This window comes from Hippocampus comes, unplaced genomic scaffold, assembly GCF_001891065.2.
Source record: "Hippocampus comes isolate QL1 unplaced genomic scaffold, H_comes_QL1_v1.1 scaffold145, whole genome shotgun sequence".
NCBI lineage: Eukaryota > Metazoa > Chordata > Actinopteri > Syngnathiformes > Syngnathidae > Hippocampus > Hippocampus comes.
The window spans coordinates 234,209-252,470 of record NW_017805994.1 but is presented as its reverse complement, the minus strand read 5'-3'; the positions used below and the strand labels follow the sequence as shown (position 1 = coordinate 252,470).

The 18,262-nt window shown below is 51.3% G+C and overlaps 2 protein-coding genes across 7 annotated transcripts in view; both read left to right on the top strand.

Annotated features, from left to right (window-relative positions):
* The first annotated feature begins 78 nt into the window (after positions 1-78).
* On the top strand, positions 79-9,233 carry LOC109529129 (zinc finger SWIM domain-containing protein 6-like). Of its 3 annotated transcripts, none has more exons than XM_019892325.1 (14): positions 79-1,360; positions 3,983-4,339; positions 4,454-4,602; positions 4,701-4,863; positions 5,424-5,576; positions 5,731-5,892; positions 6,001-6,147; positions 6,432-6,752; positions 6,929-7,064; positions 7,320-7,477; positions 7,623-7,786; positions 7,851-7,932; positions 8,099-8,589; positions 8,638-9,233. In XM_019892325.1, the coding sequence occupies exons 1-14, from the start codon at positions 973-975 to the stop codon at positions 8,902-8,904; spliced, it is 3,138 nt and encodes a 1,045-aa protein (XP_019747884.1). In that variant the 5' UTR covers positions 79-972; the 3' UTR covers positions 8,905-9,233. The 3 variants fall into 3 exon arrangements, with proteins under 3 accessions (XP_019747884.1, XP_019747883.1, XP_019747882.1); XM_019892324.1 differs by having other exon boundaries at positions 8,042-8,589; XM_019892323.1 differs by having other exon boundaries at positions 8,042-9,233.
* Positions 9,234-11,271: 2,038 nt separating this feature from the next.
* LOC109529157 (kinesin-like protein KIF2A) overlaps positions 11,272-18,262 on the top strand; it is a 24,267-nt gene continuing 17,276 nt past the window's right edge. For 3 of the 4 annotated variants that reach the window (XM_019892373.1, XM_019892374.1, XM_019892371.1), the window contains exons 1-16: positions 11,273-11,461; positions 12,183-12,277; positions 12,344-12,463; positions 12,537-12,591; positions 13,071-13,205; positions 13,933-14,033; positions 14,113-14,208; positions 14,310-14,364; positions 14,467-14,629; positions 15,016-15,106; positions 15,175-15,238; positions 15,341-15,432; positions 16,023-16,165; positions 16,313-16,517; positions 16,599-16,709; positions 16,815-16,882. In XM_019892373.1, coding sequence (XP_019747932.1) covers positions 11,401-11,461; positions 12,183-12,277; positions 12,344-12,463; positions 12,537-12,591; positions 13,071-13,205; positions 13,933-14,033; positions 14,113-14,208; positions 14,310-14,364; positions 14,467-14,629; positions 15,016-15,106; positions 15,175-15,238; positions 15,341-15,432; positions 16,023-16,165; positions 16,313-16,517; positions 16,599-16,709; positions 16,815-16,882 — 1,655 coding nt within the window. In that variant the 5' untranslated portion in view covers positions 11,273-11,400. Of the gene's footprint in view, positions 11,462-12,182; positions 12,278-12,343; positions 12,464-12,536; positions 12,592-13,070; positions 13,206-13,932; positions 14,034-14,112; positions 14,209-14,309; positions 14,365-14,466; positions 14,630-15,015; positions 15,107-15,174; positions 15,239-15,340; positions 15,433-16,022; positions 16,166-16,312; positions 16,518-16,598; positions 16,710-16,814; positions 16,883-18,262 lie in introns of all 4 variants that reach the window. The other variant, XM_019892375.1, reaches the window with a different exon arrangement.

The window sequence follows — 18,262 nt, the reverse complement described above, 5'->3', positions numbered from 1 at the left end:
CAAAGGTGTTAGTAGCAAGTTGATCTTATAAAATAAGATCATAAAAAATAATATATAAGAAAATAAAGGTTATCTTATCTCTCACTGGGAAAAAGTACCATTTCTAGTACTCTGTAGTACCTACTACTCATAGCGGCAAAAGCAGGTAACATTTCAGGCACTTTAGCAAGTATTTGATAACGAGGAAAATGTGTGTCTAGTGTAAGAGGAAATGAAGAGCTTCTGTTTTAGTGTCTGTCCAAACAATGCTGGGATGACTCAACTCTACTTCCGGCCTGCCTTCCAACCAGCTCGTTGCTGTGGTTTGGCGCCACCGTGTGGCAGAAGCACGAGAACCTGGTCAACAACTTTCTCATTTATTAAGACAATTTGATTGTCAAACCCAAGTTGTAGCCCAACTTGACACGACACGGTTTTTTTTTCTGTCACACTGCCGACTCCTCTGGTTCATGCGGAGTGACTGAATCTGGACGTGTGGATTTTAAACGGTCCGACTTTCCAGCGGATACATAAACGTCACACGGGGCGGTGTTGAGTTCATGGCCCTCCTCTTTCCCGGTCCCTCCACCTCACCACGAGGCTCCAGTGTTGACAGGCAGGCCGCCTCCATGCACGCATCGCTGGGGCTGGCTAAACTAAGCTCACCCCCACCTTCCGACGCCCACCGGTAGAGGTGGCAATTAGATCCTCATCCGTCCCGGCTTGGAAGCGTCTCACATCGGCGGCTCGCGAAATCTGTTTGGGAATTGTGCGCGGAGTCCTCAGTTAGCACGGAGCTAACCGGACCGGAGTGACCCGCCTTCCCTTCGTTTGTCAACAAGGGGTTTGGCAAACCCGCGGAAGCCAACCCCCCCCCCCACACGGGTTCCTTAAAAGGATGATTTGGCGAACAACCGAACTGTGGCTGACATTTTCGCTTCCCAGTCGCGTGGCGCTGCGTTGACTTTTCGTCGACGTTCGAGCCGAGCTATCATGGCGGAGCGCGCGGCCAAGCGGCTCTGCTGCAGGCCGGGCTACGGCTCGACGTGTCGGCCAGACCAGCAAGCCGGGGTCGGGGCTTCGTCGGCGGGCATCATGCAGAGCCCGGAGTCGCTGCTGGACGTAGCGGCGAGGCGGGTGGCAGAAAAGTGGCCTTTCCAGCGGGTGGAGGAGCGTTTCGAGCGGATTCCGGAGCCCGTACAACGCCGGATAGTGTACTGGTCCTTCCCGAGGAGCGAGCGAGAGATCTGCATGTATTCGTCGTTCGGAAGCGGGGCGGGGGATCTCGGCGGACCGGAGAGCGGCGACGAACCTCGGCTGCCCTTCCGCCGCGGCGTCGCCTTCCTGGATGGCGGCTGCGTGGACCACGTCTTGCAAGTGGGTGAGTTGAATATGTTCTTTTAAATACCATCTACCGGGGTGATGAAACCCCCACGCCCCAAACAACTCGCAAATTGCGGAGTGGTCACAAAGGAGGCAACAATGGGGCTTTAAATCCCCTCAATGGGGATGTGTGAGAAGGCTTTGAACGCAACGCCTTCTCCTTCGGGCACTTTGCATTTCCATTGCAACCTTTAAACGCCCCAAATGGAATTAAAATGCATGCACACAAAGGGGCGCTTTTGAGCCTCTTGGCAACCTTTCTGCGCAAAGTCATTTGCGCTTTTGCTTTCTGTGTGGGGCTGACACCCGAAAATGTTTGTGACCTGACTAGAACAAAACCAAAACCAAAAACAAAACCAAGAAAAAATATATTCGAAACTACTTAGTCTCTCTTAGTCTGTTTGCGTGTTTCTTAACGTTTGTTTGTTACTTTGAACTTTTTGAAAAACATCTGGGCTCCCTCAACTTCGTTTCTATGCCCAATGCATGCATGTAATCATGATGCTATGTAAGTACTTCACAAAGTATATCTAAGCGAGGAACAACTCTGGGTAGAGTACATTTATTTTTAAACTCAAGCATGAAGTGGAGTTCTTGTGGGCTGAAATGTCAACACTTCCAGGCTGACGCAGATAACAGCAGTTCGAGCGCTACAACAGTGAAGTGATTGTAACGGAGCTCATATTGGTCTTGTCGGCAGGGCATCTTTTCCCCGTAGAAATTGTTGGCCGCATTCCTGCTTTTCAGATTCAAATATCCTCGCTCGGCACGTCTTGAAGTCGATTTGTCTTTCCACAAAGCGGCTTCGCGTGAGAAGAAATCAAGTTACCCGCCTCAGAATGCCGAATTTTTCTGTTCCGTCATATAAATAGCCTCTTGGGACATTTTGGTGAACTACAAATGGACACCAAAAGAAAACAACATGTCATTTATTATTCTAATTTTTATTGGTGACTGATGGTGCAAAGCGACCGGCAGCACGCGGAACTTTTCGAGCAGCTTGCGCTTGAATTGCGGTTAATTGTCATATAAGATAAGATATCCTTTATTTGTCCCACAGTGGGGAAATTTACAGTCCACAGCAGCAAGAGTGTGGGTAGAAAGACAAATGGAATTAAAATGCATGCACACAAAGGGGCGCTTTTGAGCCTCTTGGCAACCTTTCTGCGCAAAGTCATTTGCGCTTTTGCTTTCTGTGTGGGGCTGACACCCGAAAATGTTTGTGACCTGACTAGAACAAAACCAAAACCAAAAACAAAACCAAGAAAAAATATATTCGAAACTACTTAGTCTCTCTTAGTCTGTTTGCGTGTTTCTTAACGTTTGTTTGTTACTTTGAACTTTTTGAAAAACATCTGGGCTCCCTCAACTTCGTTTCTATGCCCAATGCATGCATGTAATCATGATGCTATGTAAGTACTTCACAAAGTATATCTAAGCGAGGAACAACTCTGGGTAGAGTACATTTATTTTTAAACTCAAGCATGAAGTGGAGTTCTTGTGGGCTGAAATGTCAACACTTCCAGGCTGACGCAGATAACAGCAGTTCGAGCGCTACAACAGTGAAGTGATTGTAACGGAGCTCATATTGGTCTTGTCGGCAGGGCATCTTTTCCCCGTAGAAATTGTTGGCCGCATTCCTGCTTTTCAGATTCAAATATCCTCGCTCGGCACGTCTTGAAGTCGATTTGTCTTTCCACAAAGCGGCTTCGCGTGAGAAGAAATCAAGTTACCCGCCTCAGAATGCCGAATTTTTCTGTTCCGTCATATAAATAGCCTCTTGGGACATTTTGGTGAACTACAAATGGACACCAAAAGAAAACAACATGTCATTTATTATTCTAATTTTTATTGGTGACTGATGGTGCAAAGCGACCGGCAGCACGCGGAACTTTTCGAGCAGCTTGCGCTTGAATTGCGGTTAATTGTCATATAAGATAAGATATCCTTTATTTGTCCCACACTGGGGAAATTTACAGTCCACAGCAGCAAGAGTGTGGGTAGAAAGAAGAAAAACAAAGTGTTTGCATTCACAAAATAAAAGCGTCATTACGAGTCAAAGACTTTAAAAGAATTATGAATCTTTTCTCAGCGGTGTTGCGTCAAGGCCTCCTCCTTAACTCCTCGCTCGCTTTTGCCATTGATAAGCAAACTGGCACGCAAAGCGGCCGGTGCCCACACTTTGACCCGGTTAACTCAAATCTTGGCTGACCTCAATTCGAACAGGGTGTAATTCATCTCGCACGCACGCACGCACGCACACACACAAATGGCCTTCCTTGAGCACATTAGTGGTCAAAGCTGCTTGACCGGTGCTGCTGCCGCTCCCCCGCATGTTGTCCCACTCTGGAGGCTAATCAGGCTCACCAAGACCACCCAACGATCAGATCAGGGGGGTAACGAGGGGGCGGGGCCTCAATTATCTTCTTAGGTTTACAGTATAACTTGAGCTTTCGCTCATAGTGTGTGCGAGGGGGGTGTTTGGACCGCAAGAACTATTGTCTACCGTTTAGTTCGTGGCAGAAATAAGATTGTTTCCAAGACGATTTCTCAAACCGATTTTACCATATTGATCGTTCACATTCCTCAAACCTGCGTGGCTTTCTTGTCTGGGACGCAGGCTTCCACCTGAGCGGCACGGTGCGCGAGCCGGCCACGCCCTCGGAGCCGGAGCTGCTGCGCAAGGTGAGCGTGAGCTTCGACCGCTGCAAGATCACGGCGGTGACGTGCGGCTGCGGCAACAAGGACATCAGCTACTGCGCCCACGTGGTGGCGCTGGCGCTGTACCGCCTGCGCAGCCCCGAACGGGTGGAGCTGCGGCTGCCCATCTCGGAGACGCTGCTCCAGATGAACCGCGACCAGCTGCAGAAGCTGGTGCAGTACTTGATTACGGTGCACCACACCGAGGTGCTGCCCACCGCGCAGAAGTTGGCCGACGACATCCTGTCGCAGAACTCTGAGATCAACCAGGTGCACGGTGAGCGCCGTGCTCGTCTCGCGACGCAAACGCCAGTGCCCCTTTCGTCCGTGTAAAACGTGAAACTCAATATACGCGCGTGACTTCTCATCCTGGACTCGCGGTGGTCTCCAGGTGCCCCCGACCCGACGGCCGGGGCCAGCGTGGATGACGACAACTGCTGGCATCTGGACGAGGCACAAGTCCAGGAGCAGGTCAAGCACCTCCTGTCCCAGGGCGGCCACCACGGCCCCGGCAAGCAGCTCAACCTCCTTTTCAGCAAGGCGAGCCCACCCACCGACGCTCCTCCTCTGATGCGTTATCACCCCCCCTCCCCCCTCCCCTCACAATGCGTATTTTTTTTGGGGGCTGGGGGCCACAGATGCGAGAGATGCTGAAGATGCGCGACTCCAACGGCGCCCGCATGCTGACGCTGATCACCGAGCAGTTCATGGGGGACCCCCGGCTGGCGCTGTGGCGTCAACAAAGGCCCACCATGACGAGCACCATGACCGACAAGTACAGGCAGCTCTGGAATGAACTCGGTACGTGGAGTTTTTTTGTCGAGAATTCAAAGGACATGATCGTTCATCATAAAATATGTCAAAGGCTTTGTTGAAATGGTCCAAAAGTGGGTTGCCGCTGTTGTTTGCGTTGGAGTCGTTGCCATTGAACATCTCCACCAACGCGCTCCTTCACTAACGTGAGCATGACCTTGCTAACGTTGGTCATTTCTCTGTCCTCCTCCTCAGTAGGGGGCAGCTTGTTCTGCACAGAGAAGGCGTTCCGACATCGACTCTATCGAGCTGTCCGATGCCTTTTGCCACCATCAATCTTGTCTTTCTTTACCCCGCCGTCTTATTGTCCTTGGCGCAGTTGGAACAAAGAGCCCCCTCCCCCGTACCTTCTCCATCCTCCTCGTTTTCTTGGTCTTGTCATCTGTCGTCCTTCATTCATCGCCGCTCAGTGTCCATTGTCGTCCCGTCGTCCTCGCGGGGCGCAGCCAGCGGGCTTGTTGGCTCTTTGCAAAGAGAAAATGGAAAAAGGAATCAAATGCACGTCAATCATAGAGAATGCCCCTCACCTTGCACGCGTGCCCCCGCAGGGGCGCTGTGGATGTGCGTCGTCCTCAACCCTCACTGTAAGGCCGAGCAGAAGTCGAGGTGGCTGAAGCAGCTCCGCCGCTGGAACGGCGTGGACGTGTGCCCCCTGGAGGACGGAAACCAGGGCGGCGGCCAGCTCGGCAACCTCAGCCGCGGTGAGCGCCCGCTTCACCCCCGCTTCACCCCCGCTCCTCTTTTTTGAAGGTCAACAGGACCGGCGGGCACTCCCTTCAGGCCAAGTCGCGAGCCGCTCACCCGGCGGCCATTGACTAAACGCTCCCAATGGCGCTGCCCTTCTTCCCCGCCCAGACTCGCCTCGGCGCACAGTGTTCACGCGGGCCATGGAGGCCTGCGACCTCCACTGGCAGGACCCCCACTTGCAGCACATCCTCACCGAGGACCACGACGCCGAGCGCTGTTGCCTCGACCACCCGGACCTCTTTGACGGCCGGGGGCGGCCCCTGTGGCGCGGTGAGATGAACCGCGAAACAGGCGTCGTGCTAAAATGCCGTCGACGGAAATTAGCATCGACGGTAGCGGAAACGTGAACCTTACCAGAGCAAGAATTGTGATTTGCAGAGCACGTCCCCACGGCGTGCGCCCGCGTGGACGCCCTTCGTGCTCACGGGTACCCCAAGGAGGCGCTGCGGCTGGCCGTGGCCGTCGTCAACACACTGCGAAAGGAGCAGCACAAGGAGCTCCAGCAATTCCGCAGTCTCAAGAAAGGTTTCTGCTTTTTCAAATATTAGATATAGATTTTTTTTTTTACTGCATGTATTTATTTAATGGGATAAGAATTCTAAAAATTTCCAAAATAAAAAAGTGATTTAAAAAAAAATGGGTACATTAGTGTAACAAATGTGGATGTAAAGCAGCTTATTATTTGATGCTGCTTGGAAAAAAATCGAAGCAATTAATTATCATGAACAACTGATTTCTTAAAACCACCTCTGACCCTCCGTGCTGTCGTAACATGTAGAAATGGCGCGCGTGTTTGTGTGCGCGGGCAGAGGAGCTCCACAAGGGCATGACGTCCATCACCAACCTCGAGGGCTGGGTGGGCCACCCCCTGGACCCCGTGGGCACCCTCTTCAGCACCCTCACCGAGACGGAGACGGACGCGGTCCCGGACGAGGGCGAGACGCCGGCGGCGCTGGCGGTGGAGGTGGCGCTGCTCGGCCTGGGGCAGCAGCGGGCCATGCCCGACGGGCTCTACGCGCAGGAGAAGGTGTTTCGCAACGAGGAGCAGCTGCTGGCCAAACTGCAGCAGCTGGAGCTGGACGACGCGCTGCTGAACGTCTTCCGCAAGCAAGCCGCCATCTTGCTGGAGGGTTCGTCCAATTCGCTCAAAGTTGCACTCTGGCCAGTGTTTTAAATAAAGGCGGTCCGGTAAGGATGGCTGCCATTTTGGTGCCAAGGAGTCATTTTGGCTCAGGTCCGAAAATTGGAGAACTCTGAATTTTCTGTCAGATATTTCCAAACGTGCGTGTTTTCCCTCCTGCTCCAGCCGGTCCTTACAGCGGTCTGGGCGAGTTGCTGTACCGAGAGAGCGTCCCCATGCACGCCTTCGCCAAGTATCTCTTCAGCTCGCTGCTACCTCATGATGCCGAGCTGGCCTACAAGATTGCACTGAGGGCCATCAGGTGAGTGGAGCGGACCAGCGCCAATGGGCCTTAAGAGGAACAACTTTACCCTCCAAGCAGGCACTTTTGCATCCGGTGGACCGCGGGAACTATTATCCATACTCGCTACTGACCTAAAAGCAAAACCCTGCGAAGGACTTTGTACTTGGAAGAGTGCAAAAGGAGCCTTTTGCTTTCTGGGGCTGCTCTCCGCAAGGGCGAAAGGTGCCCGCACTTTGAGGCCTCATGAGCACTTGTGCTGCTTTTGTCCTCGAGGCTGCCGGTCCTGGAGTCGAGCGTGGCGTCCGGCGACCTGTCCCGCTCGCATCACATGGCGTCTGTCGCGGCCAATCGCTACCCTCGCTGGTTCACGCTCAGCCACATTGAATCTCAGCAGTGCGAACTGGCGTCCGCCATGCTCACCGCTGCCAAAGGTACGCCTCGGGAATGAGAAGACTACGGTTGCGCGGTATCCCGAAACTAGGAAAAAAAAAAAACAAATCAAGGACACCGTGCAATGTGTTTTCAGTACTGGTCTCAAAGACCCCGCCCCCGCCCTGTCTCGTTATTTGTCGTCAGGTGACGCGTACAAGCTGCAAACGGTATTGGAGTCCATCCAGAAGAATATTCACTCCTCGTCACACATCTTCAAACTGGCCCAGGACGTCTTCAAGATCGCCACCACGATGGGCGACCTGCCCGACCTGACGCTGCTCAAGGTGTCTCTGGAGCTGGGCCTCCAGGTAAGGCGCGTCATTCTCCAACCCTCCGTCCGTCTTTCTTTGGCTCATTTCCGCTCTTCGGCAGGTGATGAGGATGACCTTGTCCACCGTCGACCGGCAGAGACGAAAGATGGTGTGCTGGCTCGTCACGTGCGCCACTGAAGTCGGTGAGTTGACGTTTGAAAAGCACATTTTTTTTTCACACAAATTTTCAACAACAACAACAAAAAAAAAAAAGAAATCTGAAATGTTCTCCTCTTGTCCACGCGTCCTCAGGTGTGCTTGCGCTGGACAGCATCATGCAAAGCTGGTTCACCCTCTTCACGCCCACAGAGGCCACCAGCGTGGTAGCGAGCAGCGTCCTGTCCAACGGCGCCGTCGCGCGCCTCCACGTGGACTCTCGGCAGCAGGAGAACTTGGCCAACTCGGCGCGCGCCCTGGCCCTGCAGTGCGCGGCCAAGGACCCGCAGAACTGCGCCCTGTCGGCCCTGACGCTGTGCGAGAAGGACCGCGCCGCCTTCGAGATGGCCTACCAGATCGTGCTGGACGCCGCCTCCGCGGACATGAGCTACATGAAGCTGTTCACCATTGCACACTACATGGAGGAACGGGGCTACCCCATGAAAGCGTACAAGTTGGCCACGTTGGCCATGACGCACCTGAACCTCAGCTACAACCAGGACTTGCACCCGGCCATCGGCGACGTCCTGTGGGCGTGCGCCCTGAGCCACTCGCTGGGTAAAAACGAGTTGGCGGCCGTCATCCCGGTGGTGGTGAAGAGCGTCAAGTGCGCCACGGTGCTGTCGGACATCCTGCGGCGGTGCGCGCTGACCACGCCCACCATGCTGGCGCCGCACGGTCGCAGGAACGCGGCCAAGCTGATGTCGCTGGACAAGGCGCCGCTGCGGATTCTGCTGGACGCCGCCATCGCCGCCTACATCGACACCGCGCATTCGCGCCTGACGCACATCAGCCCGCGACACTACGGCGAGTTCATCGACTTCCTCAGTAAGGCGCGCGAGACCTTCCTCATGGCGCATCACAGCCACGTGCAGTTCACGCAGTTCATCGAGAACCTCAAACAAATCTACAAGGGCAAAAAGAAACTGATGCTGCTGGTGCGAGAGCACTTTGGCTGACAGATGAAGAGCAAAAGGAATTGGAGGGGCGGGGGGGTGACCAAAACGCCACTTTTACTTGAGTTTTATCCGACAACTTGAAGTGAACCTAAAGTCTTATCGAGTGTTTGAAACATTTCACGTGAACGGGCCAAGATGCAAATGACCAAAGATGGCAGTGAACCCCTTTTGATTGCGACCCACCCTTGCAAAAGAGGAATGGTGACTGTGTATCTCGAGACCATCGCTTAAGAACCTGTGCCATCAGGCGGGCACCCAACAATGAGGTGCGGTCAATCTGGGTTCACTGTTACTGGCTGTGCCTGTGAAAATTTGTGTGTTGCTTTTTTTTTTTTTTTTTCTTTTTGGGAAAGGGAGTCGTACCCTGAACACAAACGTGAACGTCCGCCTCGCCCGGTGCCAACAGCCTCAACGGGAAGTGTCTTTGAGCCAAATGGAGCAACCGGTCAGTGCCTCTTCTTTTCGGATCCAGCTTTACGGCACTACCTGAGCGTTCGGGTCAGGCGCAGGGTCGCAAGGTTCGGGATAGAATTCGGGTAAAGGGGCGTTTCAATCCGAGTCGGGGTAATTGTTAGCTTTGGATAAACTCCGTGTTGCCTTGGGGTGAAGTTTAGCCATAGAATTGGGAGAAAAGGTAGCATTGAAGTGGGGTTGACTCCTATTAAAGGGAGGGGGAGGACTTTGAATTTGAGTGGGGGTCATGATAGGGTTGGTTTAGGTTTGGGAAATCGAATTGGTCACGTTCGGGTCCAGGCTGGTTTGAGGTGTATCCCGGTATGGGTTGGGTTAAATTTGCGGTTCAGGCCCCAATCCTTGTGTTCGGGTTCTCGCACGGTGCCCCGGTTTGGTTCTGTCCCATTTTCAGGGAAAGCCCTCGTGGTGGTCTCGCTCGCTAGTTGCGCGTTACACAAAAACCTTCTCAGGGAACAAAAGAGAACAAAAGCATTTTAATGTACATAGCAAGAGTTTATGGACAACAAATATATGTGAAGTTATGATGGGAGAGAAGAGTCGATGTGAGGTTCAATACTTGAAGCTGCAGTACCCTTTTTTTTTTCAACACAAAAAAAAACATTTCAGGAGGACTTGACAGGAGGCGGACGAGCAGAGTGTACGGTGGAAGGAAGAGCACGCAAACGAGGAAAAACGCAACAAAACTGCTTCAGTTTCACGTCGGAACTTTATCCCGAGAAATGCTCGTCTTCTGTGAGCCTTCTTTCTTGCCTTGACATTTGAACGCTTTAAAACAATCACATGTAAAGCCACTGGAGCATTTTTTTCCGTAGCCTTTACATTCAGCGCAAGGTACAAATTCCCATAACTGCTTCCCATGCAACCAAAAGATGGAGTCTTTCATGTTTTTCTTTTTTTTTTTAAAAAGATCATTTTGCATGTTGTTAGCGCCTGTTGTTTTCGAGAATGTTATTTATTACACTCGACTTAAAACATGGCATCTACATGCTCATGAAACTGATGTTTGATACACTGATTCCTTTATTTATGTAACAAAATCACTGTTTTACAAACTTGTTCCAAAAAAATTTGCTTTTTGGATTAAATTTTTCAGTTTCAGAAATGAACTGTTCAATCTTTTTTTTGGGGGGGGGGTCGCAGGGGTCCTTTGCCAATTACAGGTGATGATTTTAGAAACTTGTTTCTGGTCGTCTACCGCCATCGTGTGTTCATAAGGAGTAAATTCAAGTAAATCTGTAAATTGATGTTTAAAATTAGACTATTTCCCAGAATTTAAAAGCATTGTTGATCTTAATTACTAGGCCGTCGCGCGCTTTTGTCAACGGACCAAAAATGAAGAACGATAAACATGTTTGCGGGGCACCCTGACTACAACATTTTACTTTTACATTTTCAATTATAAAGAGGTTCGAATTATTTTGCTCATTTTAACTTGGCATCGTTTCTGAACTTTGAGTTTAAAATAATTCCATTGAATAATACTGTATTGAATATTACTTGGGCTGCGGCCCTCCTGCGTGGAGTTTGCATGGTTGTCCCCGTGCCTGTGTGGGTTTTCTCCCGGTAGTCCGGTTTCCTCCCGCATTCCAAAAACATGCGTGGCAGCTTCCTGGAACACTTCAATAGGTGTGAATGGTTGCTGTTTGAGTGCGTTTGGTTGGTGCTCAGTTCAGGCTGTACCCCGAAAAGGGCTGCGATAGGCTCCAGCACGCCCACGGCCCTTCCTGATTAGGTTTCAGATAAAACACCATTTCAATGTATGCCCCCCTGTTCTTGAAGTAGCTCCTATGTGATGATGATGCTAATGCGATGAAACGCTGTCATTGTTGCGCTTGAGCAGTGTCAACAACGGTGACGCTAGATGATCAACGGCCGCGCATGCGCACTGGAGCCCCTCCCTCCCTCTGCCCGGTGACCAGCGGCCAACACAACTTGGCACGCGCGAGCTCACCAAATTATCCTTCATTTAAATAAATAACGCAGGGGTGGGGGGAAGAGGAGGGAAGGGAGAGAGGTGGGGCGATGGCCGCCATCTACGGGAAGGTCTTCGTGGGCATCTACGTGGAGATAAAGCGGAGTGACGGTAGGTAAGCCGACCGACCCCGCGAATGACTGCTCGGTGTCCTCGCCGCCGGTCCAACCGCTGCCGCCGTGATGGAGCAAACGTTGACGGCAGCTAGCAAGCAAGCAAGCACTCGCGACATCACCGTCATCGTCGTTTTCTTTGCCGTCCTAACATGTCCGCCCAAATTTGGAACGCGGGATTTTGTCATTCTCACACCGGGTGGGTGTCACTCGACCTAGTAAGAGATGTCACTTGCCCCGGGAGTTTCCCCCTGCCGAGGTATTCCTCTCGCGGTCCACCTGTGTCGGATGTGTGTCCTGCATCCGCCGGTGATGAGGGTGGGGGGAGGGAGAGGTCTCCATCCCAGGAGGAGATAGCGTCTTCCTTTCGAATGGCTGCTTTATATTCTTCTTCCGCTTTGAAATGCGGCACATTGGGATGGCTGTCAGTCAAGTGGGCCTGTCATGCTGCCACGCCCTGACTCGGGTCCAGCATGGAGCCTTTTGGAGCCTCAAGGGCCACCATTGTTTGTGCTTGTGTTCTCCTTTGACATGTCAATTTCAGTCCTAGCCCTTCCGCGACTGGATAGTAGATGCCACAAAATGGCGGGAAAGCTTTATATTCCTATTAGACAAAGTTATGCCCTGTCTTAGTAAAACGCCTCCCCTCACTTCAACATAGTTTCTTACTTCTCATCACTCATAGTCATATCATGTCGTTTGAAATTCCCCACACGCAGGTCGAATCCACCAGGCGATGGTCACGTCACTGCACGAGGACAACGACAGTGTGACGGTGGAATGGATCGAGAATGGCGACACCAAAGGAAAAGAGGTACGCATCCTCCACAGGAGACATTTTCTGCAAAATCTGAATAATCACACTGTTCTCTTGTCGTAGATCGACCTGGAGAGCGTCTTTGCACTGAACCCGGATCTTGCCCCCGAGGAAGATGTGCCCCCAAGTCCGGAGACAGCTCTCCCTCCTTCCAACGTTGCCAAGCCCAGCAAAGTGCCCAAGGTCCGCTCTTCTCTGTCATATTAAACGGGCCTCGATTTGCGCTTTCAACTTGCTTTTTTTTCCCCCTCGCCAGACTCGACGAACCACCGCGATACCCAAACCTGAGAACGCCCCGCGGGAGAACAGAGGTACGCCTGCTCGACAAAGTTAGCGATCGCACCATTGGCTAACAGGATGTAGCCAAGTGTTGTTGATCTACTCGATAATGACGATGATGATGTAAACTACATTTGGCAGATTAGGCTCAACAGATGCGTCTTTGGTTTAGCATTTTGGAGGCTCATTCGATACTATTTTTGCACCATTTTATGGCTCGCTTGTCCACACTCCAAACGTTCATCCCGTTTTCGTGCTTGTGACCTGGCGTAGACCAAATTTGGCCCGGCGAGTCTGCCCTGAGAAACCATTTTGGGTTTTAGGCAGATATCGGCAATTTCTGGGGGTCCTTCAAAGAGTACGTCCAAATTTTAACCATGAATAGCAGACTCACGGAGGACGACGCCAGTAAAGTGTGAGAAGTGTTTGTGGGTTGATTATGCACCAACCTGAAACCTTGTCATCACTTGGTTCCCGATTTCCACTTGTGGATGATCGCGTGACTCTTCAGCTGCGGCGGTGGGAACCACCCGAGCTCGTCCGAGCCAGCACAGCCAGCATGTTGAGCCCCCTCCCCCGTCCATCACCACCCAGCCCGCAGCAGCTCCAACAGCAGCCAACCAATCGCTGATCCAGCAGCAGAATGGTAACACTCACACACAAACACACACACACACACACGCACACGCACACGCACACACACACACCCTTGGCCCTTGAGCACGATGATGTCATGATGCTCACAGCTTGACGAGACCGCCTCAAAAGAGTCTTTGAGGGACATGAGTCCTAACACGCACACATTTGTGTGAGCGCTTGCAAATTTCTCCATTGTGGAACTAACAAAGTTGATCTTATCTTATATACTCACACATACGATACTCACTCTGCCAATACAAGACTCACAACCTGCTTGGATTGACCTCAACAAATGTTTACAAACAGAGTTATTCCATTGGAGTTGGCAACACACCTCACTTTGTCTTTCAGACAAGCGGACATTCACATCAAGTCATGATGTTGAGTATTAAAAGTTACATTTAAAAAGTCCAAAATAAACTCTTTCCGTTCAATAAAAATGTCCCCAAATATATCATTCTGTAAAATAACTGTAGATGAAATAAAAATATATTATTAAAAGAGGCTCGATATGATTTGTGACCAGCGAATATCACAAACAAATTCCAAATCTAATACTGGATGACAAATTGATTCATGGTCAAGCTCGCCTCATATTTGAATGAATGTTTATTTCGTGCCGTGGACAAAACGTCTTCCAAGATGGCAAGGGCTTTTTGCAAGATGGCAAAAAAAAAACTGCCATTCTTGTCGGATTTGAAGCGGTGATGCTGACGACTTTTGTGCTCCCGCAGCGCGAAGGAAGTCCAACTGCGTGAAGGAAGTGGAGAAGCTGCAGGAGAAGCGAGAGAAGCGCCGACTTCAGCAGCAGGAACTGCGAGAAAAACGAGCTCAGGCGGGAGCACACGTGCACGCACACACAAAACACACACACACACACAATCGTATGTGACACAACGCGCGTGTGGTTGCAGGAAGTCGACGTGAACTTGCCAAACTACGAGATCATGTGCATGATCCGAGACTTCCGGGCCAGTCTGGACTACCGGCCCTTGACTTCCACTGACCTGGTACTTTGCGTTTCTATTCATCCCCTCCAGTGTGAGGGAAACGAAATCGAATCGCCGGGAACAAGTCGACCAACAAGCACTCACCTTTGTTTCCGCTGCAGATTGAGGAACATCGGATATGCGTGTGCGTGCGGGCGCGGCCGCTCAATAAAAAAGGTACGTGGCGTGTGGTGGAAGTTCTTGAGCCGTGCGACCACACGCAGACCCGATTGGATACAACTTTTTTGTTGTCTCTGATCCGTGTCTCTGCCCTTCCAGAACTGTCCGTCAAGGATCTGGACGTGATCACCATTCCCAGCAAAGACGTGGTGATGGTCCACGAGCCCAAGCAGAAGGTGGACCTAACGCGCTACTTGGAGAACCAGACCTTCCGCTTCGACTACGCCTTCGACGAGAACTCCACCAACGAGATGGTCTACAGGTACGCCGCACCGACGAGACAGCATCTCACAATATCACATGTACGTCCAAGTGGCCGGCACACGCACATGCACACTGCCAACTACGACTATACGACCACCGGGCCGTACTAACCTGGCAGCCGAGCTAAAGTCCTGATTCCTAAGCTCTCTTTCTGGGATGTTGGCTCAGCGTCGCACTGACGACTCATCAAATAACGGACAGCGCTCGAAACATTCCGACCAGTATTTGTCATTCCAGCTTTTCTGTCTTCCTTTCTGCGCTTCCTTCAAAAATGTTCCAAACGGGAGTTAGCCCACTCGCTCTTCCAAGCGAGAAGAAATGGCGGCCACCGATACTTCTTCAAAGAAAGCGTCCTAATGGCTCGTGGCGCCAACATTGTTGCAGGTTCACGGCTCAGCCGCTGGTGGAGACCATCTTTGAGCGGGGGATGGCCACCTGCTTCGCGTACGGCCAAACGGGAAGCGGGAAGACGCACGTGAGTGCTTCGATGTCGACAGCCAAGACCGGCGCCGTGCCTTCCTTTGAGTCGGTGTCTCCTTCTAGACCATGGGAGGGGACTTCTCCGGAAAGAACCAGGACTGCTCCAAGGGCATCTACGCGCTCTCTGGTAAAGGGCTCCAGGCCAACGCTCCTTCTTCAGCCAACTCTTGTTCTAACCCGAAGCCTTCTTCGAGCTCCTCGTAACACCGACTCTTCTTCTTGTGTGCAGCCCGGGACGTGTTTCTCATGCTGAAGAAGCCGATCTACAAGAAGTTGGACCTCCAAGTCTTTGCCACCTTCTTTGAGATCTACAGCGGCAAGGCAAGTCGCCTGAAGCGAGACGGACAGTTTTGCACGCGCAAGCCGAGCGCTTTCATGGCAGCGTGACGGGTCGCCGCCATGTTTGTGGGATTTGCGAGAAACCTTGGAATGAGCACGACAAACCGCTTTCAAATCCTCCATTCAAAAGAAAAAATGGCCTCATGGCTCAAGGTAATGTTGACCTATTCTACTACTTGGACTGCTCTTTTCTTCCACTTGTCAAGTGTTTCGGACAAGTGAGGCTGTTGTAATCATCACGGTTATTTTGACTCATTGACGTCTCTGGATTTGGCCCTGTTGGAGAAATTGGTGAATGTTTTTCCCCCGAAATTTGTCAGCCAATCGGAGAACCCCGATGAGAAACACAACCCCCCCCCCCAACTTTATTTCTTCAAGAACCACCATCCAATTTTCCAAATTCTCGGCGTGTCGTACTCTGTCTGGTTGAAGTGGCCATTCCAACTCCACTCTGAAGTTTGAGGAAATCGTGTCTCTCTCTGACGCATCTCGGCGGAAGCCGGGGCTGGCCTCCCGCTTCCCGTGGGACGTCATGAGCGAGATCTTGCGTTTTTGCTTCTAACCCGCACAAGGTGTTTGACCTGCTGAACCGCAAAGCGAAGCTGCGCGTGCTGGAGGACGGCAAGCAGCAGGTGCAGGTGGTGGGCCTGCAGGAGCGGGAGGTGAAAGGCACGGAAGATGTCCTCAAGCTCATCGAAGTGGGGAACAGCTGCAGGTGCGTGACGCCTCTCCGGGATAAAGTCGCCCGGCAGATGTTACCCGACAAGCAAATTGGGGTACAAGCAGATGCAAATGGGAATGTCCGCCCTCGCGTTCCCCCGAAGCAGGAAAAGCGGCGGCGTTAATAGCGCGTCTCCCTCAGGACATCCGGCCAAACCTCGGCCAACGCCCACTCCTCGCGCAGCCATGCCGTCTTCCAGATTATCCTGCGGCGCCGCGGCAAGATGCACGGCAAGTTCTCCCTCATCGACCTGGCGGGGAACGAGCGCGGCGCCGACACGTCCAGCGCCGACCGCCAGACACGCTTGGAAGGAGCCGAGATAAACAAGAGCCTGCTGGCCCTCAAGGTACGACCCCCCCCCCCACGGAAAGAACCGCGCCGAAGCGGACGCGACGGTGTCACTGATGATGTCGCTGACGCCGGGCAGGAGTGTATCCGAGCTCTGGGTCGGAACAAACCACACACTCCTTTCCGCGCCAGCAAGTTGACTCAGGTGCTGAGAGATTCCTTCATCGGGGAAAACTCTCGGACTTGCATGGTAAGATCCACCTGAGCATTTTCTTCCATATCCTCGCCGGCGAAGCGTTTGTCTAAAAAGGCTTTTCCATCCCGCGTTGCTGACGGCCGTCTCTCTCCTTCGCAGATCGCCACCATCTCTCCCGGAATGGCGTCCTGCGAAAACACCTTGAATACGCTTCGGTACGCCAACAGGTGAGCAGCCACGGCCAAACCGTGCCAGTGAGGTCAAATATCGGACCAGGGCTGTGAAATTTCCATGGATTCTGTTGTGAAAAAATAGGATTTTCACAAAACCTCTATTTTTACATTAAAAATCATTGGGGGGTAAGGGGAGGGGGAGGATGCTTGGTTTGAATAGCCTTGAGCGGCGACCGTGTCTCCTACAACACGGCTCAATAGAGCTGGACACGCCCAGTTTTACGCCAGCTGAGCGTATCCAACATGTTTTGACTGCAACTCGGCAAAGCTGACAAGAACTAAAAATAGCGTATGTATAGTAAGGTGTTTTTAGCCCCAAAAAAACGACCATGTATAGTGAGGCGTTTTTAGCCAAAAAAATGGCCATGTATTATAGTAAGGCATTTCTGAACCGAAAAAATGACCATGTAGTAGGCGTTTTATGCCGAAAAAAACGACCATGTGTAGTAAGGCATTTTTAGGGAAAGAAAACGACCATGTATTATAGTAAGGCATTTTTGAACCGAAAAAACGACCATGTATAGGAAGGCATTTTTAGCCAAAAAAAACAACCATGTATAATAAGGCGTTTTTTGCCGAAAAAAACGACTATGTATAGTCAGGCGTTTTTTGCCGAAAAAAACGACCATGTATAGTAAGGCGTTTTTAGCCGAAAAAAACGACCATGTATAGTAAGGCGTTTTTAGCCGAAAAAAACGACCATGTATAGTAAGGCGTTTTTAGCCGAAAAAAACGACCATGTATAGTAAGGCGTTTTTAGCCGAAAAAAACGACCATGTATAGTAAGGCGTTTTTTGCCGAAAAAAAAGACCATGTATAGTAAGGCGTTTTTTTGCCAAAAAAAATGACCATGTATAGTAAGGCGTTTTTAGCTGAAAAAAAGTACCATGTGTAGTAACGTGTTTTTAGCTGAAAAAAAAACGACCATGTATAGTAAGGCGTTTTTAGCCGAAAAAAACCACCGTGTATCACAAGTGGTTTGGTGAATTGTTTCTTGGTGTGAGTGAGAGCGTGAAGAGGATCAGAAAATGGATGACCTCACATGTTTTTGAGAACACGCAAGAAGGCTGAAGCCGGGTTCGAACCCTGCACCTCTGCACTGTGACGCAGACGCGCTAACCACTCGACTAGCAGGCCGGCCATGAACACCCTGCATTGTCCCTATATGAGACAGTTTTTAAAAAAATACGAGAGCATGAATAGTAATGTTACAAAAAAAAAATAAAAGCATATTTTTTTCAGTATGGAAGGCGTTTTTACAGCCCAAAAAAACAACTGCCGTCAATTCCAATCCGCAACTCCCAGTTCCACATACGCATCGATGCTCTGCGCTGACGCTCCTTTCTTCTCACCGTCGGCTCCACAAGCCATCCC